The sequence below is a fragment of the Pseudorasbora parva genome, chromosome 3 (genome assembly GCF_024679245.1).
Source record: "Pseudorasbora parva isolate DD20220531a chromosome 3, ASM2467924v1, whole genome shotgun sequence".
Lineage (NCBI taxonomy): Eukaryota > Metazoa > Chordata > Actinopteri > Cypriniformes > Gobionidae > Pseudorasbora > Pseudorasbora parva.
Genome location: NC_090174.1, coordinates 49780007 through 49806786, shown reverse-complemented (window position 1 = coordinate 49806786; position 26780 = coordinate 49780007). Strand labels below are relative to the sequence as shown.

At 40.0% G+C, this 26780-nt stretch overlaps 1 protein-coding gene across 1 annotated transcript; it reads right to left on the bottom strand.

Moving 5' to 3' along the window:
• Positions 1-732: 732 nt before the first annotated feature.
• On the bottom strand, positions 733-5633 carry LOC137071652 (tropomyosin Tod p 1.0102-like). Its single transcript, XM_067439835.1, has 3 exons — positions 5541-5633; positions 4928-4996; positions 733-1500 (listed from the first exon to the last, which is right to left on the bottom strand). The coding sequence occupies exons 1-3, from the start codon at positions 5631-5633 to the stop codon at positions 733-735; spliced, it is 930 nt and encodes a 309-aa protein (XP_067295936.1).
• Between the last annotated feature and the right edge of the window lie 21147 nt (positions 5634-26780).

Below are 26780 nucleotides of genomic sequence, written 5' to 3'. Positions count from 1 at the left end.
CCTCAAGTGTCAGTCGCTAGAGCATCTCTTGAGGTCAGAGGAATGCTAGCTGGCCTCCGTTACACTAACTAAAACCAAACACTTGAACCAACATCACCGCGATAAAAACTGCCTAAAGGGACAGAAACCATCTTTAGAAAAAAAAAATGAAAGTGTAATTTGATTTAGTTTGTCTCATGTCCATTACATTACATGGAGGGGGCATGGTTTGTTACATATTCTGCATTCAGCCTCCTCTGGGTGATCGAGAAGTTTTGGCTTTACTTTTCAGGAGTCATGTGGCACACTTGGTCACGAGACATATGAGAGCCGATGCAATATCACAATGAAAGTTGACGTAACGATTCTTCAGGCGGCATTTTTTTTATTTTCTGCATAGTATGCATGGCAGATGGAGACAGTGATTGGTCTTTTCTTCACACAAATCAATCGTTTGGCCTCGGAACATTTGGAATATTTTTACTTTTTTAATAAATTGTGTATCTGCATGTTAAATCCTGTGTTTTATATCATATAGCGCTCCGAGAGTCCGCCCCAGCACTCCGAGAGTCCGCCCCAGCGCTCCGAGAGACCACCCAAGCGCTTCCCGAGTTGGGCGGTCCAGAGTTCCAACCCTCCACGAGCCCACTACGTCTGTCAAGCGGTCAAGGAGGCCGAGGAGGGCCCGCAGAAGAACCACGCCGCCCAGCCAGATGATCGCCACCACCACATAAGAGCCAGAAGAGGGCTGGCTTATAGATCTCTGGGCTGAACCTGCTCCGCCGCCTCAAGAGCCCGCTCCGCCGCCTCAAGAGCCCGCTCCGCCGCCTCAAGAGCCCGCTCCGCCGCCTCAAGAGCCCGCTCCGTCGCCTCAAGAGCCCGCTCCGCCGCCTCAAGAGCCCGCTCCGTCGCCTCAAGAGCCCGCTCCGCCCCCTCAAGAGCCCGCTCCGCAGCCTCATGAATCCGCTCCGCTCCCTCCAGAGTCCGCTCCGCTGCTCCCAGAGCCGCACCCAGGCTGCCCAGAGCCCGCTCCGCCGCCTCAAGAGCCCGCTCCGCCGCCTCCAGAGCCCACTCCGACGCCTCCAGAACCTGCTCCGACGCCTCCAGAGCCCGCTCCGACGCCTCCAGAGCCCACTCCGCCGCCTCAAGAGCCCGCTCCGCCGCCTCAAGAGCCCGCTCCGCCCCCTCAAGAGCCCGCTCCGCAGCCTCATGAATCCGCTCCGCTCCCTCCAGAGTCCGCTCCGCTGCTCCCAGAGCCGCACCCAGGCTGCCCAGAGCCCGCTCCGCCACCTCAAGAGCCCGCTCCGCCGCCTCAAGAGCCCGCTCCGTCGCCTCAAGAGCCCGCTCCGCCGCCTCAAGAGCCCGCTCCGCCCCCTCAAGAGCCCGCTCCGCAGCCTCATGAATCCGCTCCGCTCCCTCCAGAGTCCGCTCCGCTGCTCCCAGAGCCGCACCCAGGCTGCCCAGAGCCCGCTCCGCCACCTCAAGAGCCCGCTCCGACGCCTCCAGAGCCCACTCCGACGCCTCCAGAAGACGTGCGTACCAGGAGGGGGGAATTATGTCACGTTATGTCATCGTCTCCTGAATTTTCCCCTGTACGTCCTGGTTTTCTGTTTTGTCACATATTCCTTTGTTCTCAGTTTCCCGCCTCAGTTCAGCTCCCTGGTCTGTTAAGTAATGTCAGCTCTGTGTCTTCATCTGTTCCACCTGTCCCCCTCGTTAGCCCTGTCTATTTAGTTCCCTCATGTTCATTCCTTCCTCGTCCGGTCTCAGTTATACATACGTGTTGTTGTTCATGTTTCTCGAGTGTTCTACGTTCCTGGTGAAGTCAAGTATATTGGTAATAAAGAGTCTTGGAGTTTGGAAGTCTTGGTATCTCCTTCCTTGGGACAACAACCCGTAACTATATATATATATATAAAAATAAAAATAAATAAATAAATAAATAAATTATATATATATATATATATAATTTATTTATTTATTTATTTATTTTTATTTAATGTAAATAAAATTATGCTGGCTGATTTAATTGAGAATCACACTTCAACATATAATGATGGCAAAATTATAACCCAATAAACTTATATAATTTCATCATGATGATAACATTCCCATGCCTAACACTGTGTATGATGCCAAAGGTTTCTCATTGAAAGCAATGGAGTAACATGCAAATCAAAAAATGCCACTAAAGGGAATACCCTGCGGATTAAAAAGTCAGAGTGTGACCGAGTGTCAATATGTTCAAGTTGGGTGTGAGAACGTGTTGTTTGAAAACAATTATGTTATCGTCGCCATGTAAACAGCAAAAATGTGAATTTGTGAAAACGGTGACGTCATGCGCATGCCTATTACATCTTTAGTCAAGGCACCTAGTGCTTCTTTACATCGCCAACTACTGGCCTGGCTTTTTAGTAGTTTTCGGTGATCTATGTGAACGAGGATAATTTTGACAATGCTGTCGTCTGTATGCAAAAAAAATTTCAGTTTTTAGTACACTGCAGTTTTGTAAACATACCCTGAGGTCATGAGACAAGACAATACACAATATTGGGTTAATGAGATTAGGCAATGTTTTAACACATTTATCTTATTTTATATCATGTTTTATCTTTTTTGGATTGTAAGAGTTTGTTTTATTAATTTAATCAAGAAATCAATGTTTTTATTTGGCAAGGATGTATAAATTGAGCAAAGGTAACAGTAAAGACATTTACACCCACCAGCCTTTTATTAGATACACATATGAATTCTTCATGCCATGTTTTCAACATTAAAGGTGCCCTAGAATGAGTTGAAACAATATGTTAAATTGTTCTCTGATATGTACATAGAGGGTCTCATCCGCACGCGAGAGAGAGCTCGATTTCAGTACCTAATTTAAATCCCCCAATCAGAGCTTTTCTGTGAAAAGAACACGTATACTATTCGGTGTTTTACCTAAACATGTCCAATCTGGCAACCGCACGAACACAAGCTCTCTTGCACGCGGATGATCTGAAAACACCAATAAACAAGTAGGCTGCATTTTAGCAATCTCCATTTGAGATGTTCTGCTTAGTGTCATTCAGTCTACATTTTAGACCTGTCTTTTTTCGTCAACGATATTGCATGTTTATATAATGTTAGTCACAATGTAGGCTATGCAGTGATGTACTCTGAAATACAAGCATGCAAAAATATCATAGACCTACTTCAGTTCTCAAAAATATAAATATATAACTTATATTTTTACTAAATGAATAGCCTTGTCAAATGACTGTCGTTTTACCTTATATGTTAGAAAAGGTTATGTTTGCTAGAAGGATCGAGTGAAAGATCTGTAAGCAACGTATCTACGGTTGTATTTTGTAATATCAAATAATTTTAACCTTTGTCATTAGACACACTATTTAGTTTTGTATGGTACTTGGAGTTTCCTATATTTCCATATTTACTGTACTTGCATCTTTGGCCCTACTTTATATTAGGTGGCCTTAAGTACTATGTACTTACATCAAAAAATAAGTACAATGTACTTAATGTGTTCAAATTGTATTGCAAAGCACTTTTTCTGATATTGAGGTGGGATATGGGTAGATTTAGGGACAGCTGTGGTGGTGTGGGTAAGTATAGATAGATAGTATAGATAGTATAGTATAGATAGTTAGATTTAAGGGAAGTGCCAAATGTGTAATTACAAATGTAACTACAGAAATCAATTACAGACGTAATTACATGCAGGTATTTTTCAAATGTAAGTACAATGTAAAAACATGTATGTACACAATAAGTGCATTGTATCAAATTATTAGTTAAAATGTTAGTACATAGTAGTTAAGGCCACCTAATATAAAGGAGGTCCGCATCTTGCGTTATGTAGACAATGCTGTCCCTCTAGAAAACTTTCAGTTTAATCAGAAATTGTTAAAACAGCTAGTCAATAAGTGGATAAATGACTACTTACTGCTTGCAGGAATACAGTTGTAATTGCCCCTTTCTTCAGTTTTAGACACTGAGCGAAGCTTGCTTGAAATGGGCCGAAAAAACAAATTATTTTGAATTAACTGTTGGGGTATCCGATTATAATAAACCTCAACCATGACTGTTAACATTTGAAAAGTCCTTACATCTCCTGCACAGCCTGGAACATGACATCGGTGTCCATGAGAGCTGCCGTTTTTGCTATCCTCGCGTGTCGCTTGTTTACCTGCAGTCCCGATGATTCGGCTCCGTCAGTTCCGCCTGACAATGAACATGTTCGGACAATTGCAAATGTTGGGGGTGTACATATTATATGATCCACAGCGATTGCATCACCAGTGGCGGTATATTGAGAAGTGAGGAGTTGAGAAGTGTTTTTCATGCACGAGATTTACATAAGAAGGGAGGCAATGGTGTTTGAGACAGTATGTGATGTCCATCTACTAAACTCTTATTATGTCACTATGGCAAGGTTGATTTTTCATTCTAGGGCACCTTTGACAAATATTTATATGTAAAAAAGAAACTGGTGCAAAAACATTGTCAATGGCTGTTGCTGCCCACAACTGAAAATGAATGTGTACAGAGTTGACAAATTGCTACTGCATTTATGCCACATCAATGAAGGTCTTACTTCTGACTTGAGTCAGGCAATAATGGTGTCGAATTTGGAGGTGTCTAGGGCCACTGTAGGCCACACATCTTGATCACACCCCTGCAGAGCAGATGAGATGTTTAAGAACAGCTGGCTCTTAAGGTTTTGTCTCCCACAACACTTCTGAGCATCATCTTTGAGACCATCACCTTTCAGTACGCTCCACTTGAGAGGGCATCATTTTGTGAGTGCCCTTTTCCACCGTGTGAGTGGAGCTTGTTCTCTGTAATTAAATCGGCTCGGGGTTCTGTGTCTGAGTCCATACTGCTCTATTCAGAGTTCTGCCCTGGGGCTCCAACACTCAAATTAACCTTTAACTATTATAATCACCTTGGAGACTCTCTCTTTCTTTCTCTCTAAGTCTGAACTGAGGTACTGAAGCAGCTCATTGCAGTTAAACTGAACACAATCCCAAAAAGTAAGAAGAGATTGAGAAGGTTTTCCTTCTTCACTTCAATAAATGACGCAAGATGGTGCAAGGAATTACTTTCTAACACATTTTCCTCTTTTGCTTTTGCATACATGCAATTTAGCACTCAAACAAAATTGTAACCAATTGTGTTTATACCAGAAAATATTTTTTCTTGTGAAAAGTGTACTTTTTTTTCCATTAAAATGCATTAAAGGGATAGTTCACACAAAAATGATCTATCATAAATTTCCCACCCTCATGTCTTTCTAAACCCATAAGACTTTGGTTAATATTCAACATAAAATAAGATATGTTTAATAAAGCCTAGAAGGTTTTAGTCTTTTCACAAGACTTGAGTAAACCTCGCGATTAATATGGAATACTTTTACGGCACCTTTATTACTTTTTTCGATTATATAAGTTTGGGTTATCTGGACTTTTTTTTTTCTTTGAATATTGAAGGGATAGTTAACCCAAAAATAAAAAATCGCGGAGCGGCAGGTAAGTAGGTCAAGCACAGATGACGAAGACCTGTTTCTGATTGCAGTGATTGCCTTCCTGAATATAACGAACTTTATCACACTGGTGCCGAAACCCTGGAAGGGAGAAGAGAGCCGCCGCCATGCAATCTCCGCCGAAGACACCAATTGCCGACATTGTCCAATCGCTCGCCGGTCTTCACCAAGAGCACCATCAAGACCTGTCCGCCGTGAGGGAGGAACAGCAGAAATGTTTCGAAGCTCTTTTCACGGCCCAGCATGAAGACCGCGAGCTCTTCCGGAGCTGGATGGAGCGGGATATTGGGGCCGTTCCCCAGAGACAGAACATCGACTCGGCCGCCTCCGTGCCGCTGGCAAATATGGGTCCGAAGGATGACCCAGAGGCCTTTATCGAGCTCTTCGAGCGGGCGGCCGGGTATCGGGATTGGCCCAAAGTGGACTGGCCAATGAGGCTACTGCCTGTTTTCTGGAGAGGCCCAGGTAGCCGCCCACCAACTGCCTGTCCAGAATCTCCTGGTCTACGACGACCTGAAGCATGCCATCCTTCAGCGGGTCGGCCGGACCCCAGAACAACATCAGCAGCGGTTCCGGACCCTGACCCTGGACGAGTTCGTTCGGCCCTTTGTGGATGCCTCTTGGGGAAAACAAGAGAGTGGGAAGGTGGCGGTCGCTCAGGTGGGGGAGGTCGAGCCGAGACCACTGGGCACTGATCCAGGGGAACAGAGTGGTCCGGAAACGCCAGTGTTTTCGGAACGCGATGATTTTCCCTTGGAACAGACCAAGGACGAAACGCTAAAAAATGCGTTTAATCAGGTCTGTGCCATCGACGGCCATCTCATGCGTCCTGATCAACCGCTTACTTTTCCCTATTTTACTCTGTTAAAAGACATGTTGTATCGGGTGACCCAAGACGCCCAGACAAAGCAGACTACAACCCAGTTGTTAGCTTTTCCAGACGGCTCATTACAATCCGATGGCCGGGCATTTAAGGCAAACAGCGACCCTAAACCTTCTCATGGCCCGATTCTTTTGGCATTCACGAGAATGTACGCCGGTGGTGTGCGTCTTGTCGTGAATGTCGGTTGGTAAACCCACTGGCCCAACCAAAAGCACCATTGTGCCCCCTTCCTTTGATGCAGGTCCCCTTCGAAAGAATTGGTATGGACCTCATCGGGCCATTAGAATGGTCAGCTCGCGGACATCGCTTTGCTTTAGTCCTAGTGGATTATGCAACGCGATATCCGGAGGCAGTGCCACTGCGCAACATTTCAGCGAAAAGTGTTGCGAGTGCACTGTTCTCCCTAATCTCCCGGGTGGGAATCCTGAAAGAGATTCTCACCGATCAAGGCACGGCGTTCATGTCACGGACAATCCACGAAATGTATGAATTGTTGGGCATTAAATCTATTCGTACCAGCGTCTTTCAACCACAAACAGACGGGCTGGTAGAAAGATTTAATCGCACGTTGAAAACGATGATTCGTAAGTTCGTTCATGAGGACGCCAAAAATTGGGATAAATGCTATCACTTTGTGATGTTTCTGCACCGCCTCTCAGACACCTGTCGCTAGCATTCAAATCTGCCTCCATTTTGTTTACAACACCCAACTTCCAACGATCCAATCAATTCCAGAAGGATGTAATCAAGCCCCGGCCAATTTTTTTTTTCTAATTTCAGAGGCCGTGACACTCAGATATACGTCACAAGAAAAAGACGATCTCAACTTGCGTTTGATGCTGACTTTAAAGGGAATGGGAGATGAGACTCTGATTGGTTTAATGCACCTGTCTCTGATTGCAGTGATTGGCGTGGAGAGAGCACATTTAAGCCGCGGCCCGGGAGAGAGTTGAGAGAGAGAGTTGGACTAGGACTTTGCGACTGTTGGCCTTGAGAGAGAGAACCTAAGCTGTTACAAAGAGGATCATTAAAGGAGCGATACACACCATAAAGAAGAGAGTCACGCCACTGAGCGTTTGTTTTGTTTTGAGTTTAAAGAGACTGAATAAAAGCGAGTCCCAGTCAAAGCCGACCCCTGTCTTCTTCCTTTCTGAATATAACGAACTTTATCACAAACACATATAACAAATAATATAACAATATTGTAAAGAATGTAAAATATTTAGGCAAAGTCTTATGGGTTTGGAATGAAATGACGATGACAGAATTCAAATTTTTTGTGTGGACTAACCCTTCAACATAATATGTTCTTGAAGGGGTATTTTTGTGTGGACAAATTTATTCCTCACATCTACATGGCAGTTTTCCCCTTTTAGCGGTCTCTTTGGTTTCAGAAATATCACTGTGAAAGTATGACGGCTTGAGACACACTCTCATTTTTCACAGTGCTTGAACAAATCTCCTTCTTCCTCCATATCTATAGAAATTGACAAATGGAATAAATAGAACGCACCCTTGAGGGCTAACGTAATACATCCAAATTCTCAGAGGCTTTGGCAGTGGTCAGCTCATGACGATTCAGTACTAAACTTTGACCCCCTCAGCTTTAAGTAACAAGATTGCGAGGAGAGTGAAAGATGAGCCGAAATGACACACTCACTCTTGAATACAAACAGCAGCAGGTGAAAGTCCAGATGCAGTGGAGAAGAGATACCATACAGCACGCAACCTTCATGGCATAGAGGTCCCAGCTATCCAGAAGTAAACATTTCTCTGCTGCATATCGGAAGACAGGCTGAAATTGATGTCAGGTCTCCAGGCGCCGCTGAACCAACGAAGCAGGATGAAAATTTTTATAGTAAAAAGAAATAAACACATCAGCACGTTGTCTTTGGTGACCCACGGCAGTGGCACCATCGTATGTGTAACGCTATGAATATCTGAAGCCTTATTAAACTAAAAAAAATTGGTCGAATGCTCAGAAAAATTGCAGTTCACTGATAGACAGTTTACCAAATGAACTCAAAAAGCAGTAGTAAAAGAGAATTATTCTAAAAGATGAAACGAGTTCAAGGCAATAATTTAAACTGAATTCAAATGAATGACAGGTAACATAATTTGATAAGATCTTAAGGATAATTCCATTAAAACTTAAACCTACACTTCTATGCTACATCAATTCTTAATCTTTTTCTTATTTAAGTAATCTCTTCCATTGTTTCCAAGCAGAGATTAAAATTAATATTTAATCTCAGACATCAAAATAACAATTATAGGAGAGTCAGTACATGACAGAAACTGCAGGTAGCAGTGTATGAAATTCTTCAAACATTACACATTGAATATGAACTCATAATTTTGTTCACATGAATGATTACATTTGTTTGGTTGCATTCACAAGTGAATATTAATTAACACTCTGTGAAACTTCACATATACATAGATTGAAAAATCTGTGTGGAGTAGAGAAGAGGTGACATTTTGTGGATTCACTGCAGATACTTCTACTTCTGCAGACATTTTTTTTTTAATTCCAAGTGTAACTTCTGATGAACTTTTTTGCCTAATGATATGGCTAAGTTTATTCCCAAACTCTCGATCTTTCTCGCCATGCTGTCAGCGTTCTACTCAAATAAGTCCCCAGCTAACATCTTTCCCTCGGCTTGCAATGATACATGCCACTGGAGTGCTGCACATTAGCCATGGATCAGCTTGCCAGGCCCAAATAAAAGGGAAGCCTCTAACTAGTTTATAAGAACCGTGTAGATGAAGCACCTATTAATCAAAGATGCACCCTGTAGTTTGATGTTTAAAGCTTGTAATCCACACAGTCTGTCCTAAAATATATTAAGACGTTAGTTGGAGCAGATTTCTGAGAAAATCAATTGAATAAAAAAAAGGGAAAAAGCACATCATTAAATATCGGGAGGTAAAAAGATCTAGTTTGCTGCTTAACCAAAAATAACTCAGACTCAGAGTCATAAACTGTGATTAAACTATTTACAGCCTTTCTGAAGAGGTCTCCTGCAAATTACTGAGTAAAGGAAAATTGCTTGCCCAGTGTGTCATGACATCGAGGGTTGAACATCAAGCATGTTCCATTTCCATAGAAATACTATCAAACCTTTTAAAAACCAAATCCATTACCAAGTATTCCTTTCCGGGGAGAGGTTTACAATAATTTCTACAGATTTTTTTCGCCGTAAAAAGTCCATATCAAACTAAAAGTAAAAAAAAAAAAAAAAGGTTTAGCAACCATTTATAAAGGTTATCTAGCTTAACAGCTTATAGAGTTTACATTCTGAAGACAGACACCATGCCCTGGTCACTTCAGGAATCTGTTGGAATAGCAGTGGTGCAGGTAGATGCATGATAGTGCTGATGAATTAAGTGCTTATTCTCAGAGGCATCATGCACTGCTTTTTGAAGGGGGCACCATTCACAGTCCTCAGAAATAAGAAAACAGAAAAAAAAAGTTTTTTACGAGTTGATTATATAAAATGTGTTAGTCTGGTACAGCTTTCATTTAGTGTGAAAGGGGATCCAGGTTCAAATCCTGACTTTCAAAAACTGAACTGAAGCTATGATCACCATGCTTTTTTTGCAGTTTTTTTTGCAGTTTTGACAATGGATTGCAAGCAAATGAGTGATGAGCATATGAAAATGAGTGACTTTTGCCACCTCGGTTTAACCCTCTGGTGCTCTTCAGTAATTTTTTTCTCCCCTCATCGAAATGGTACGAAACTTGGTAAAGGATTTGGCATTTGCTGAACATACACTGTGGGGACTTTCCATAGATGTAATGGTTTTTATACTGTACAAACTGTATATTCTACCCCCTTACACCAACCCTACCCCTAAATCTACCCTTTCTGCATTTTCAAAACAAAACAAAAATATAATTCTGTATGATTTTTTTGCTTGTCTCCACATGAGGAACTCACTTTAGCTCCTCACAGTGAGGTCCCCAAATCCCCCTACGGTGTGTAGGGGGACTTGGGGACCTCACCGTGAGGAGCTAAAATCATGGACATTTAATTAGTCACACTTTTACAGGATTTTAGTGACCTTACGCACCTGGTGGATTCTAAGGATGTGGCTCTTAAGGACATGTTTTACTTTGAGTTAAAATAACCCATTTGTTCAAAATTCATTGGTCATTTGGGGGGTGGGGGGTTAGTAGGTACCTGGATAAGCGGCTCTGGGGTCTCTGTGGTCCCTTGCACCTCTGTGGTCCCTTGAACTTCCGGTCCACCCATGCTCCCAGGCCCATCTCTGCCTTGCCAGGGTTCATGTCCTATCCCCTTGCATGGACCTGGCCCACTATCCATCCCCCAAAACCGTCTCTGCTCCACCACACTGCACTGTAAAAAATTATATGTTCAATAAGTAATGACAACATGTTTTTACATTGTTTAAACTCATCAAAATAAGTTAAGAAATGTTAAACTTGTTTGTATTAGTTATACAAGTTGTAACTCATTTTTTAAAGTCAGTGTAACATTTAAGTTGAAATAACTTAAACATCCAAGTCGATTGTACTGCAAAAGTTAAAAATTTGCCTTTTTTTACAGTGTGGTTGGTTCTGTTGGGTGTTGGGAGTTGTCCTTAGAGGGGGGATCTGTAATGTCTAGTGTGTTGGTTCTGTTTCATGTCCATGTGACATTTTCTTGTTATGTTCAGAGGTGGACAAAGTACACAACTTCATTATTTGAGTAAACTAAAAGTACTGGTCAAATATTACTCTGTTACAAGTGAAAGTTGTAAAAACAGATTTTTACTTGACTGAAAGTACAGAAGTATTTGTTTTCAAAAGTACTTAAGTATCAAAAGTAAATTTCCTTTTTTGTCAATGCATTATTTTATTATTGTTGTATAAATGCACATTATGCCATCATGATTTAAGCCAGTCAGTGATGCTTCATCTGACATACTAGCATATAACTAACTTAAACAAATTTAAATACTTGTATAAAAGTTACAAAGCTCTTTACAAAGCTGCCGTCACTTTAAGGCAGAATGCACGGATCCAATACACTGATACACATCTGATATTCTCCCAACTGTTTACCTTCAATTAAGACATAATCAACTTTGTTTATGTGAATACTCGACAAAATTAACATTTTGACATCCGACGTTTTTCCATTTTGCTATAAACTATAAATCAGTGTTAAATAAATGCAGTGAAATCATTGAACTTCATGTGACTCTACAAGAGTAATTCCTGAAAGGCTTTTTGCAAAAACCCAAACACCTTTTAAAGAAGAAAAAAATCATACACTGACTTTCAAATATGCTACAGAAACGACTTTCAACTTCAAGGACCTTGATAGAAATGTAGTGTAGTAAAAAGTATGATATTTGTCTTTCAAATGTAGCGACGTTAAAGTCATAAGTTTCCAGAAAAAATAATACTCAAGTAAAGTACAGATACTCAAAAAGAGTACTTAAGTTCAGTACTCAAGTAAATGAGCTAGATACTGTCCACCTCTGGTTATGTTCAACATTTTCTAGTGACTGAGCACATCAACATTTGTCAATTGGCCAAATTGAATTTCTGTGAATTAATGCAATCTAATTTACAGAAATTCAATTTGACCAACTAAATTTTTTAGATGTGATCGGTCACTAGAACATTTTCAAATGGAGACCTGAATTTTTTTTTTACAGTGTAGCATTATACTTGAAAATAATACTTCATTTCAACTTTTACTCCCTTTATCTTGTCTCATTCAAATCATGATTAAAAAGTAAAAACACCCAGTGTCTTTTCATCAATGCTACATTAAAACTAAGGTAAATTATTTATGTAGTGCAAATGAATTAAGTAAGTTTCTGTTTTACAAGTTTTGACGGCACACAATATAAAGTTGCTACAAAATACTCAAATTACTTCATTTTAATTAAGTCAATTGAGCAAAGCAAAACTGGTCCCTTTGGAGTGCAGTGCTCTGCACAATGCTCTGATTTCTTTACACTGGATTGTAAACTAATTTTACATATCCATTAACTCAACATTATGTTTATAAATTGTGTCTCTGAGCACCAATTTTATTGTCCTTTTGTAGTAATAAGAGAGGTTTCTGAAAGGCTTCCTCAATATCATTTCAAACATATTACGATTGGCCCATAAGCTTATTAAATCTAATCAAGTGGGGATTTCAGCTGGAATGGATCCAAAACATTCTTTCCCATTTCCCACTGGGGTACAAGAATACCTCTAACACAGAGAAGAAAAAGAGAATGTCTCCATATAAAAAGGTAAATAAGCCCCTTAAAAAATCTATATTCATCCACACTTGATTAAGTCAGAGCACTAATCTTTAGGCAGAGGCAACGAGCGACCCAGTGTGTTTTTCTCATTTTAATTGCACTTTGCCACAGAATCATCGCAACACTTCTTTCAGATCCACTTTGTGTGTTTATTCATAGCAGCTGCTGCAAAGGTGTTGTGGATTTGTTGTTTCACTGTCACCTACACGCAATAATGAAAGTCAGAGTTCTGTCTGTTTGTACCTGCATGCGTAAGCTTCTATAAACTACACCATTATTTACGTGAACATATTAAAGTTTTTTTAGCAGCACAGAGTATCTTCTATACAGCGATCAGGCATAGCATTGTGACCTTCTTCATAATATTGTGTTGGTCCTGTTTGCTGCCAAAACAGCCCTAACAGGCATAGACGCCACTAGACGCCTGAAGGTGTGCTGTGGCAGAAGATGTTAGCAGCAGATCTTTTATCTCTGGACTTGTTTGTTAAGCACATCCCACAGATGCTTAATCGGATTGAGATCTAGGCAATTTGGAGTCAACACCTCAAACTCACTTTTGTACTCTTCAAACCATACCTAAACTGAATTTTTGCTTTGTGGCAGGGCACATTATCCTACTGAAAGAGGCCACAGCCACCAGGGAATACCGTTTACATGGTCTGCAACAATGCTTAGGTAGGTGATACGTATTAAAGTAACATCCACATTTATGGCAGGGCCCAAGGTTTCCCAGCAGAACATTCCCCCAAGCATCACACTGCTTCTGCGGTCTTGCCTTCTTACTATAGTGCATCCTGCCATGTGTTTCCCAAGTAAATGACGTACACACACCCAGCCATTCACGTGATGAAAACATGATTCATCAGACCAGGCCACCTTCTCCCATTGCTCTGTGGTCCAGTTCTGATGCCCACTGTTGGAGCTTTTGACAGTGTACATGGTTCAGCATGGTCACCCGGACTGGTCTGCGGCTAAACAGCCGCAATACGTGAGAAACTGCGATGCACTGTATGTTCTATCAGAACCAGTATTAACTTGAGCAATTTGAGCTACAGTAGCTTGTCTGTTTGATTGGACCACATGGGTCAGCCTTTTGCTCATAACGTGCATCAATGAGCCTTGGTCACCCATGACCCCATCGCTGTTTCACCACTGCTCCTTCCTTAGACCGCTTTTGATAGACTGGGAACAACCCACAAGAGCTGCAGTTTTGGTGATTCTCTGACCCAGTCATCTAGCCATCACAATTTGGCCCTTGTCAAACTCACTTAAATCCTTACGTTTGCCCCTTTTTCCTGCTTCTAACACATCAAATTTGAAGACAAAATGTTCACTTGCTGCCTAATATATCCCACCCACTAATAGGTGCAGCGATGAAGAGATATCAGCACCTGTCAGTTATCATAATGTTATCCCTGAATTAAGCTCAACAGTTCGCTTTCCACTAAAATCTATGAAACTGCTTACAACTGTCCGTGATTTTGAGAAGATGTACTGTAATGACTGTAGTCAACCTCTTAAACGCAGTTACTATGACAGCTGAAGGCCTGTTGTCTGCATGCTAATCTTCAGGAGGCTCAACAGGCCTCTAAGTGCATGGCCCTTTGATAAAGCACTAAGCTTACTTTGGATGTCTTTGGATTCAAAAGTTAGATAGGCTTTATGGGAATAGTCAAGGATAGTCAAGGACTTTTATTATTTTTTATATATATATATATATATATATATATATATATATATATATATATATATATATATATATATATATATATATATATATATATATATATATATATATATATATATATATATATATATATGAAAACTGCCAGCTTATAGTTAACATGTGAAAAGTTTTATTGCTCTTTAATAGCTCAATAGACTATCAATCTCAAAGTCTCAAACCTTTCTCCAAAAATTCATGAAGAGAAATAAAAACAGAAAATGTAATACAAACAGAAGAACTTTAAACTTGAAAATTCTTTAAAATTTCCATTCTTAAACGTACCATATATAGTGAAACGCTGGCTCAAAACTACCCTGAGATTGGCAATGCAGGCGAAGCATCAGTTAAACACTGGCTCTGATCCACACTTTTAACAGGCATCCCAGCAATAGAAACGACTGTGTATCTCTGGCATTAAGGTGACATTCTATATGGAGATTAATGTAGCCTGACAGGAATATTGATCAGCTAGTGTGCATTTCACACTTGGGACTTCTGCGCTCCTCAGACAACTGCTACGGGACTTCTATCCATCTAATCATTCTTTAACCTTCTCTCAGGGCAAACCGCAGTGATGCATTGTGATTTTCACTATTTCTTCTTCCTTATTTAATTAAGACATATGTACATTACATACAGTTTTGCTCAAAAGTTTACACATCCTTACAGAATCTGTGAAAATGTGGATAATTTTAAAATAAGAGGGATCACACAAAATGCATGTTAATTTTTATTTAGCGCTGCCCCGAATACGATATTTTTAACATAAAGGATGTTTACAAAAACCCATGGGTCCTGCAAATTCTTGAGTGTTCCAACATCTTTTAGATTTGAACCCTTTCCAGCAGCGACTATATGATTTTGAGATCCATCAGGACAACAGAGTGACTCAAACACAATTATTAAAAAAAGGTTCAAACATTCACTGATGCTCCAGAAGGAAACACAGCATTAAGAGCTGGGGGGTTGAAAACTTTTTGAATTTGATAAATTGTACCTAATTTGTCTACCGGGAAACACGTAAGTATGTTCTGTTGCTTCCGAGGGGCAGTACTAAATGAATATACATACAAATTTTCAGAATCCACATTTTCATTTTATAATTAGAAAAGCAATTCTAGACCTTTTGAACAGAATGAAGTGGTTCAAATGTTTTTTCATTTTGTTTTTTTTATTTTGTTTACAGGGGTTTCTTTAGTACTGCCCCTATATATATATATATATATATATATATATATATATATATATATATATATATATATATATATATATATATATATATATATATATATATATATATACACACACATACAAATTAATACAGTCATATGCCATTTTACAAAATATTGGCTAAGATATGTTAGGTTATGACAATCTGGTAAAACAGTTATCATGCATATGGCCAAATTCTCGTAATTTGCCCTTATGCAGTTTTACTCGTATGCTCTTATATAGACCCTCTTATGCTCTTATATCAAATATAAATTAAAGAATTATTCAGTGAGGATTTCAAATAAATGCAATTCAAATCAAAGATTTTTTTTTCATGATTTCCACAAAAAAACAGCACAACTAATTTTAACAGTTTACATTGATAATAATAATAAATGTGTATTGAGCACCAAATCATCATAGAATAATTTAGTTTAAATGTTAATATTTAGTAATATATCTCTTTTTATTATATTTTTTAAAGCAATTTTGCTGAGCACATCAGATACTTTTTTCAAAAGCATTAAACAATCTCACCGACCCAAATGGTGAACGGTAGAATGGTTTTAATTCATAAATATCTCATTATTTAATTTCAAATGACAAAAACAAAAAACAGATAGCTTAGAGAGTATTACAGAATACTACAGATCTCCTTTGGTGCAAATTATGTTGTTAATTAAAGGGTTTGTTTACTAAAAGAAATGAAAATTATGTCATCATTTACCGTCATTGTATTCACATATAAACATTCATCAGTGCACACATCAGTTAAGGTAAATGGAATCTCAAGCATGCATGCTTGACGTGCAAGAACCAATGAGGTTAAAAAGCCTTCAATCTGTTACTTATATAAAGTGGCGTCCTAGCAGAACATATGGTATGCTAAATTCATGAGGATTAGTTTAACATTCTCTTTATGAACAGTTTGGAGCGTCAAAGTGACACAGACAGTCATTTTCTAACTCAAATCATCTCATATGCATTCAGCCTTTGCTGTGTTACACAACAACACGCACACGCCTTGGAACAAGTTTGTGGGTTGCTAGCCTAGTGTTTCGAATTTACGCAGCGTTGTTCAAATTGCCCCCCTCTTGTGGCCGTCTCTTTCTCTCCGTAATGGAGCTCCCTGCAGCGGCGGAGCACGAGAGATCCCAGACTGCTCTCTCTGAGCCCGACACCCTATCCATTCCCCTCCACCCCCTCATCACCCACAGCCAAACTACACCGTGCCACAACGCAATAAAACAAGATGAAAGCCCTGCATGAAAAGTCAATACGAATCTTTCAATAACTGCTCTCTCTCCGGGGACTGAGAAGGAATGGGATCATAAATATAACCCTCTCTTTCGCTCGCTCTCTTTAGGAAGATCCTGGGAGAGTATTGATCAGACTGTGGCTCTAAAAGGCTTTAATTGGCCATCTCTTATTAGGGAAAGTGAAAGGTAAGGGTGAGAGAGACACAAAGAGGCTCGCTTCCTCACTTACTGAGACAGTTCGTTTTTCTCCAGTGAGCATGTTAATTCAGTGTAAAATGTTGTATATGTTATTTTTTGCCCACAGCCTCAAACGTCTTGTGGTATGATACAAACAAAAGAAAAGCTGTGCGTGTGGCCTCATTTCCACACAGAAACCTCCTCAACATAAAAACACTTCAGCGCAGAACGCCCTCCGGCTCCTCTGATGACTTTGAGACTTGTCACTCTTAGAGATGATATCTGTATTCCTATCTTCTGTACTCGCAGACACAAACCGCTACACTGCAAATTTAAAGCGATGTGCATTAAAGTTCTACTTTAATTAAAATGTGTGTCTGTTGTACAGTATGTTCTCCTAAATTAAAATTACAGTGGCTGAGAGAGCTCAATGCACTGCAACTGAAGAAAACACATGCAAATGGAAAAAAACATCCTCATAAGTTTGAAAACACGTGCTGCAAATACTCACAATGCAAACTAGATAAAGAAAAGCACCATAAATACTCAATGCAACCAAATACAGAAATGCGCTACAATTACTCACAATGCAACCAAATACAGAAAAAAAAACACTGCAAATATTTAGCCTGACAAGCCAGACCCACATCAATTTGTTTGGTCTGGAAACTCACAATTGGGGCTCAATCCGAGAGGCGTGATAAACGGTTGTCTTTCAAACTCCCTCTGCACGGCGTGCACGCAATTGGATAGCGCTACAACTAACCAGAGCAACGAAGGTGAAGCAGAGCTAGTTAAAAGATTAAAATTTCAAAACTCACAGCAAAACTCAGAACACATCTTCTAGGCTAGCAAATACTCACAAAGCAACCAAATATAGAAATGTGCTGCAAATACTCACAAAGCAACCAAATATAGAAATGTGCTGCAAATACTCACAAAGCAACCAAATACAGAAATGTGCTGCAAATACTCACAAAGCAACCAAATATAGAAATGTGCTGCAAATACTCACAAAGCAACCAAATACAGAAATGTGCTGCAAATACTCACAAAGCAACCAAATACAGAAATGTGCTGCAAATACTCACAAAGCAACCAAATATAGAAATGTGCTGCAAATACTCACAAAGCAACCAAATATAGAAATGTGCTGCAAATACTTACAAAGCAACCAAATACAGAAATGTGCTGCAAATACTCACAAAGCAACCAAATACAGAAATGTGCTGCAAATACTCACAAAGGAACCAAATATAGAAATGTGCTGCAAATACTCACAAAGCAACCAAATATAGAAATGTGCTGCAAATACTCACAAAGCAACCAAATACAGAAATCTGCTGCAAATACTCACAAAGCAACCAAATATAGAAATGTGCTGCAAATACTCACAAAGCAACCAAATATAGAAATGTGCTGCAAATACTCACAAAGCAACCAAATATAGAAATGTGCTGCAAATACTCACAAAGCAACCAAATATAGAAATATGCTGCAAATACTCACAAAGCAACCAAATATAGAAATGTGCTGCAAATACTCACAAAGCAACCAAATATAGAAATGTGCTGCAAATACTCACAAAGCAACCAAATATAGAAATGTGCTGCAAATACTCACAAAGCAACCAAATACAGAAATGTGCTGCAAATACTCACAAAGCAACCAAATATAGAAATATGCTGCAAATACTCACAAAGCAACCAAATATAGAAATGTGCTGCAAATACTCACAAAGCAACCAAATACAGAAATGTGCTGCAAATACTCACAAAGCAACCAAATATAGAAATGTGCTGCAAATACCCACAAAGCAACCAAATATAGAAATGTGCTGCAAATACTCACAAAGCAACCAAATATAGAAATGTGCTGCAAATACTCACAAAGCAACCAAATATAGAAATGTGTTGCAAATACTCACAAAGCAACCAAATACAGAAATGTGCTGCAAATACTCACAAAGCAACCAAATATAGAAATGTGCTGCAAATACCCACAAAGCAACCAAATATAGAAATGTGCTGCAAATACTCACAAAGCAACCAAATACAGAAATGTGCTGCAAATACTCACAAAGCAACCAAATACAGAAATGTGCTGCAAATACTCACAAAGCAATCAAATATAGAAATGTGCTGCAAATACTCACAAAGCAACCAAATATAGAAATGTGCTGCAAATACTCACAAAGCAACCAAATATAGAAATGTGCTGCAAATACTCACAAAGCAACCAAATATAGAAATGTGCTGCAAATACTCACAAAGCAACCAAATATAGAAATGTGCTGCAAATACTCACAAAGCAACCAAATATAGAAATATGCTGCAAATACTCACAAAGCAACCAAATATAGAAATGTGCTGCAAATACTCACAAAGCAACCAAATATAGAAATGTGCTACAAATACTCACAAAGCAACCAAATATAGAAATGTGTTGCAAATACTCACAAAGCAACCAAATATAGAAATGTGTTGCAAATACTCACAAAGCAACCAAATACAGAAATGTGCTGCAAATACTCACAAAGCAACCAAATATAGAAATATGCTGCAAATACTCACAAAGCAACCAAATATAGAAATATGCTGCAAATACTCACAAAGCAACCAAATATAGAAATGTGCTGCAAATACTCACAAAGCAACCAAATATAGAAATGTGTTGCAAATACTCACAAAGCAACCAAATACAGAAACACTCTACAATATACACACAAGTACTAAAAGTGTCAAAAAAAGGACTCAGTAGTGAGTAGCCCCACCGTTCTTGTTGATCACTTCAAAAACTTGTTTCGGCATGCTTGATGCGACTGTTTCCAGGAGGCTGGTGGGAACGTTGCTCCATGTGATTAGGATGACTTCACAAAGGGCATCCACGGCCTGGAACTGACGTCCATTTTTGTAAATTTCCCTTGCCATCAATCCCCAAATGTTCTCAATGAGATTTAGATCAGGGGAACATGCAGGATGGTCCAAAAGAGCAACGTTATTCTCCTGGAAGAAGTCCTTCGTCAGGCGGGCTTTGTGAATTGCAGCGTTGTCCTGTTGAAAGACCCAGGCATTACCGCACAGACGGGGGCCCTCGGTCGAGAGATGCCCGCTGCAACAGATCCACATAGCCAGTTGACGTTTGACGCCCCTGCACAACCTGAAGCTCCATTTTCCCATTGAAGGAAAAAGCACCCCAGATCATGATGGAGCCTCCTCCACTTGTGCCGCATAGAAAACATCTCAGGTGGGATCTCCTTGTCATGCCAGTAACGTTGGAAGCCATCAGCACCGTCCAGGTTAATTTTTTTCTCGTCAGAGAATAAACCTTTCTTCCACTTTTCAATGTCCCATGTTTGGTGGTCCTTTGAGAATTCTAAACAGGCAAGTTTTTGTCGTGGGAGGAGACGTGGCCTTTGAAGACATTTTTGTTCTTGATGCCTTTCTCTAGCAGATGAAATCTTATGGTTATTGGGCTGCAGTCAACATCAGTAAGGGCCTTCATCTGGGTTGAGGATCGACCTGTGTCTTCACAGACAACTCGTCGGATCCTGCGGTTCAGTGCAGGTGAAATCTTTTTGGGTCTACCACTTGACGTTTTTGTCCCATAACTCTCAGGATTTTTTAAGAAATGTAAAATGACTGTCTTACTGCGTCCAACCTCAGCAGCGATGGCGCGTTGCGAAAGGCCTTGCTTGTGCAGCTCAACAATCCTACCACGTTCAAAGAGAGAAAGCCTTTTTGCCTTTGCCATCAGGAGATCTTGACAGTATGACTGCTTGAAGGACAATGCCATGAAAGCCATATTTTTGTGCAGATTTGACCTTTTTATGGCTATGGTCTTACGCCGCATTCACACGGGGCGTAGGCGTTAACGCTTGACGGAGGGCGTGGCTGAAGCTGAGTGCTGACGCGATCGTCATAGTGACAACAGCCAATCACATTAACTTGCCGCTTGGACCAAAACACAACACAAAAAAGCGCCTTTTTTGGTTGTATGTGCGAGTGCGATTGCCCGTGTAGTTGTTGTCAGCGCACTGCACAGGTGCACGAAGCTGTTAAGTACATTAAATCCCGAAAAAGCGCCGACAGCGGGAAGAATATCACGTAGTGGTCCAGGAGCTGCGTCTGGATTTTTAACGGTCTATGGTCTGGATGGTTCACGGAGCAGTAATGAACGCAATTGGCTAGCGTCTGCTGTAGGATATTTGCATACGGCGATCTGATTGGATGACGCCTGCGCTGGCGCTTGAAAAGTTGAGAATTCTTCAACTTCTGCCGCTTGCAACGCGAGTGAAGCGCCGCGACGGAACCCACAATTCAGTTCGGCAACGGATGATGTCACCCATTCAAAGTAAATGGGAAGCGTTAACGCCTACGCCCCGTGTGAATGCGGCGTTAAACTTTTGATCAGCTGATGAACGGCCTGTTTGAGTTTAAATGCAGTTTTCAATAAATTCCCTACTCTCTATTTTTTGTCTCTTGCTCCTGTTTCTTCTTTTGTTATTTTGAAGCAGCACTTACAACCCGGTTATGATCCACAAGTGCGAAATGTGTAAAACTTGCAATGCATCCCCTGGTCTTAAGATTTTGTTCAGGATTATGACCCACTGTAAAAAACAACAACAACATAATATTTATAAACTTCTGTGTTTATTTTTGTGCCACGTATTCAATGTTTAATTTGTGTGAGGCTACCAAAGCATTTGAGGCATGTATTCCTCCAGTTGTGAGCCTGTGCGGCAGCTGCGCACGGACAGGGACTGAATAATTCAGACTGACAAAATAATAAAAATTACATTCTTCTTCTTTTAAATAATAATAATAATAATAAAAAAAAATAACGCATTCTTCTTCTAAATAACAATAAGTGTCATTAATAATACAAATAATAATAATAATAATAATACAAATAATAATAATAATAATAATAATAATAATAATAATAATAATAATAATAAAAAGAATCTTACAAATTGTCATGCAATTATTAATGTGAATGAATGGCAGGCTACTCCACATCACATCATCATATCGTACACCCCAATACATGTGCTGTGATACGAAATTAATGTGCTGTGTGCTGTAAAATAATGCATTGTGATGGTAATTTATCATCCAAAAAGCTTTTTAAACTGCTGGAGTGTGCTTCTCGACCTCCACACTATTAACAGTACTCGTAATTTGGGTCCATCTTTGTTTTTTGGGGGCCTTTAATCCCACTCTTTAAACTCCCAAATAAAGCAATTTCATTTTTTCCACTTCCCTGGTGATGGTCTCGATGGGCACGTCTCAATCATCTTACTAGTCCACTAGTCAGGGCACTGATCAGGGAGTCAGTCCATTGACTTATGTCCTAATCAGTGCCCTGACTAGTGGACTAGTAAAATGATTGAGACGTGCCCGATCTCCACGTCGGAGAAGTTTCGCTTCTTTGCCGTCTTCCGTGTGTCCATGGCGTAAAATGAGGGCGTGGGGGAGGCGGAGACTTGAATATATAGGGGCGTGTTATTCTAATGACGATCGTTTTCAGCTGTGGCATTTATCAAGGGCAAGTATTGCACACCTGGATTGCAGAGGTGCGCACAGCTTTATAAATCAGGCGGTGAGAGGAGTGTAAGCATAATCTTACGCCAACATATACGCCCCGTTTCTACGCAAGATTGATAAATGAGGGCCATTGCAACCAAATACAGAAACGCGCTACAAATATTCACAATGCAAACAATCACGCTGGAAATTATCACAATGCAACCAAATAGAGAAATGTGGCCCAAATAGTCACAATGCAACCAAATACAGAAACGTGCCTTAAGTACTCACAAAGCAACCAAATACAGAAATGCGGCCAAAGTACTTACAATGCAACCAAATATAGAAATGTGCTGCACAATTGATAAGCCTGTCTGGGACATCAATATTGTTCACTGCTTTTCAGTGGTGTTGTTGATGGCTTGATATGCGATTTTTTTTTTACTTTAACATTCTGATCGTATATTCGTTTTGAGTAATTGCAGTGCATTTCTGAATTTGGTTGCATTGTGAGTATCAGTAGCGCATTTCTGTCTTTGGTGCATTTTGAGCATCTGCAGCACTTTTTGTCAAACTGATGATGTTTTCTTAATTTTTTTTGTTTTGTTTCAGCATTGAGCTCTCTTGGCCACAGTAGAAAATTCTTGCTACAGCGTTCCAGACTGTACAAGACTGATATTACAAATATTTTAAAGTTTTTTTTTTTTTTTTAATTCACATTTAGAAATGTTGCCTTGACATCTAGAAATTGAAGCAGTAAAATTACTCAAACTAAAACAAAATATAAATGCATTTAAGCGAAATAGAAATAAAAAAATGAACAACAATTACAAAAGCACATAACACAATTACAAAAACGTAATAGTTGAATATACTTTTTGAACTTTTTGAATTTGATAAATTGTACCTAATTTGTCTACCGGGAAACATGTATGTTCTGTTGCTTCTGAGGGGCAGTAATAAATGAATATATATATATATAATAAAAACATGAACAAATATCATACTAGTATATAAATAATACTAAACACATACAAAACATTAGCTGTCAGGCTGTTGCTATGCAGTTGCTAAGGCGTTGTGTGTGTAGCAAAGTGCTACCGAGATTTGTTTAGGCAGGAGGTTAAATCACCCCGGTTCCCTCAACAAAAAGCCCACAGGATTTAAGTTCCGTGACCGACAAACGTTTATGATTCTTACATGAGTTAATCAAGATAATCTTCACAATTGAAAACAACTTTTATGAATTTTGAAGCCTAAATACAATTGCCAGAAGTAGGCTATAAACAAATGACACCATGGTCACACAACTTCAAGTTCGGCATAATGATGTTAAATGTCCCTAACAACCCTATAGTCTTACAACCCAGTTAGCCACTTTTTACTGATGTATTTTATGTCACAGAATAAAACAATAAAATTACCTTATCTTTAACAACAGACCTTATTTCAGGCATTAAAGCAAAAAACACATTGAAAAACCCCATTGACTTTGGGATGTTGGGACCAGAAGCGCCAACATGCTAATCGTTTCCGGATTTTAGGACTCGTTCCTGCAGTCCTCTGCTATGTGGTTTCTAGAGTATTCCTAGGTGTTACTCAATGGTTAAAGCTACATTTAAGAGCCTATACATACTATGGATTTTCTCTTTTTTTGCCTTTTTTTTATCATCTTTGTTACGGCCCATCACCAAGAAATAGCTCGTTATTGTTAGCAAACAATTAAAGGAAATGGACCGAACATATAAATAACCCACAGACACGAGATCACGGTTTAAGACGCCCAAGCGCCTACATTTACTGATCAACAAAAATAAGGGAATACAACCTGTATCAACAAAACATTGCTCAACAAACAGAAATAAATAAACAATAGTAAGCTGGTAGCGCAGCTAAGGAAACAGACCCCTGCCTACACCTGTTCTTACCAGCAGTTCTTACCTGGCTCGCGATAAAAGAACAGGTGAGTCTTCCGGGCATCTGCTTCCCTCGCTATTCTAACTAAATAACAAAACGTGAACTATTAAACAAAAACCACTACCAGTTACCAAAATGAGAAAAGTAACAAATAACAATTAATACAAAACTATTCCAAAGACCAACATAAACACAACTAAGCTAGAATATAACAGGAAGGCGAAGCTCTCAAGGTGAAACGGGAGCGGCGTCGAGAGACGATGGGACGGAGATGGAGAGAGAATGAGACGCCCGCCATTGTCTCGACCGACGGCTTATATCCGGAATCCCGGATGAGGTCACGGAATTCCGTTAATAGGGAATTACCCCACACAAGGCCACCTAGAGGCTACAAACAAGAAAATTTACACAGAGCCCGTAACATAACACCCTCCCCCTTAAGTGAATAAATTGTAGGAATTAAAAAAAATTTATGAAATAAACGATCTTACCTCATACAACTACAATTTATTCAGACACGTGATAAAGCGTCAGCAATGATGTTATCCTTACCACGAATGTGCCGAATGTCCACTTCAAAAGTCTGTAAAAACAAACTCCAACGCATCAACCGTTGGTTGTTATTTTTCATTCGACTCAAAAAAACGAGAGGGTTGTGATCTGTGTAGACAATTAAGGGATGTGAAACGGAACCAATATAAACATCGAAATGTTGAATGGCAAGGATCAGGGCGAGCTCTTCCTTTTCAATAGTGGAGTAACATCGCTGATGTTTATTAAATTTGCGCGAGAAATAGCAAACAGGATGTTCAACACCATCTTGATCTCGTTGAAGCAATACAGCTCCAGCACCTGTGTCACTTGCATCAACAGCAAGACAAAACGGAGTGGAAAAATCAGGAGCAGACAAAACAGGGGAATTAATCAGAAGAGCTTTGACTCTTTCAAAACTCATCTGACACTCGTTAGACCATTGAAATGGTACTTTAGGGCTGAGTAAATCAGTCAAAGGCGAAGCAACCGCAGAAAAATTCTTGCAAAAATTTCTGTAGTACCCAACCATGCCTAAGAAACGACGAAGGTCGCGGCGCGTTTTGGGCACAGGAAAATTAGTAATGGCTTCAACCTTAGATTCGACCGGTCGAACTTGTCCCCCACCAACAATCTTACCTAAATAGGTTACGGTTGCTCGGCCGAATTCACATTTCGCCAAGTTAACCGTAAGGTTAGCACGAGATAGACGACTGAACAAGTTCTCAATTTGTTCTAGATGTTCAGACCAAGACGCGCTGTAAATAACCAGATCATCCAAATACGCTTCTACATTGCGCATGCCTTCGATGACACGATTGACTAACCTCTGAAAGGTTGCCGGGGCATTTCGCAATCCAAAAGCCATTACGGTGTAATGCAGAAAATAATCTGGTGTTACGAATGCACTTATTTCTTTTGCGCGCTCTGACAAAGGCACCTGCCAGTAACCCTTGAGCAGATCGATCTTCGTTACAAAAGCAGCATTTCCAACAGGATCCACACAGTCCTCCATACGAGGTAATGGATAACTGTCTGGTTTCGTTACCGAATTAACGCGTCTAAAATCAGTACAAAAACGAAACGTACCGTCGGATTTTTTTACCAGCAAACAGGGTGAGCTCCAGGGACTAAAGCTTGGCTCTGCGATGTTATTTTCAAGCATGAAGGCCACCTCTTTCTGCAACTGGGTTCTCTTCTCAGGACTTACACGATACGCATGTTGTTTAATTGGTAACGAATTACCAACATCAATATCATGTTCGATCAAAGTAGTACGAGAAGGAACATCAGAAAATAAATTACCGTACGTCCGAATGATTTTAGTCATGTCATCTCGTTCAGCAGCAATTAAATGTGAGAGATACGAGTCAAGGTGCTGAATTATCTTAGAATTATTCAACCTTCCCGCCACCAGTTCTGTAGAAGGAAACTCAATGTCATCTTCTAGAGTAGATGGAACATCAGCAACAGAACACAATGGACGGGTCAAAGGTTCAGCACTGGACAGCGCATGCCCTTGGGTCACTGAAGAATCTGTGGATGCAACAATTAACACAGCCGACTTTCCAGACGAATCTGGAGGTCTCTCTATGTACGGCTTTAACATGTTAATGTGACACAAACGAGACTTCTTCCTTCGATCAGATGTTGCAATCACATAGTCAAGCTCACTCACCTTCTCTTTCACATGGTACGGACCATAGTAGCGAGCTTGTAGGGCAGACCCAGGGGTTGGCATCAA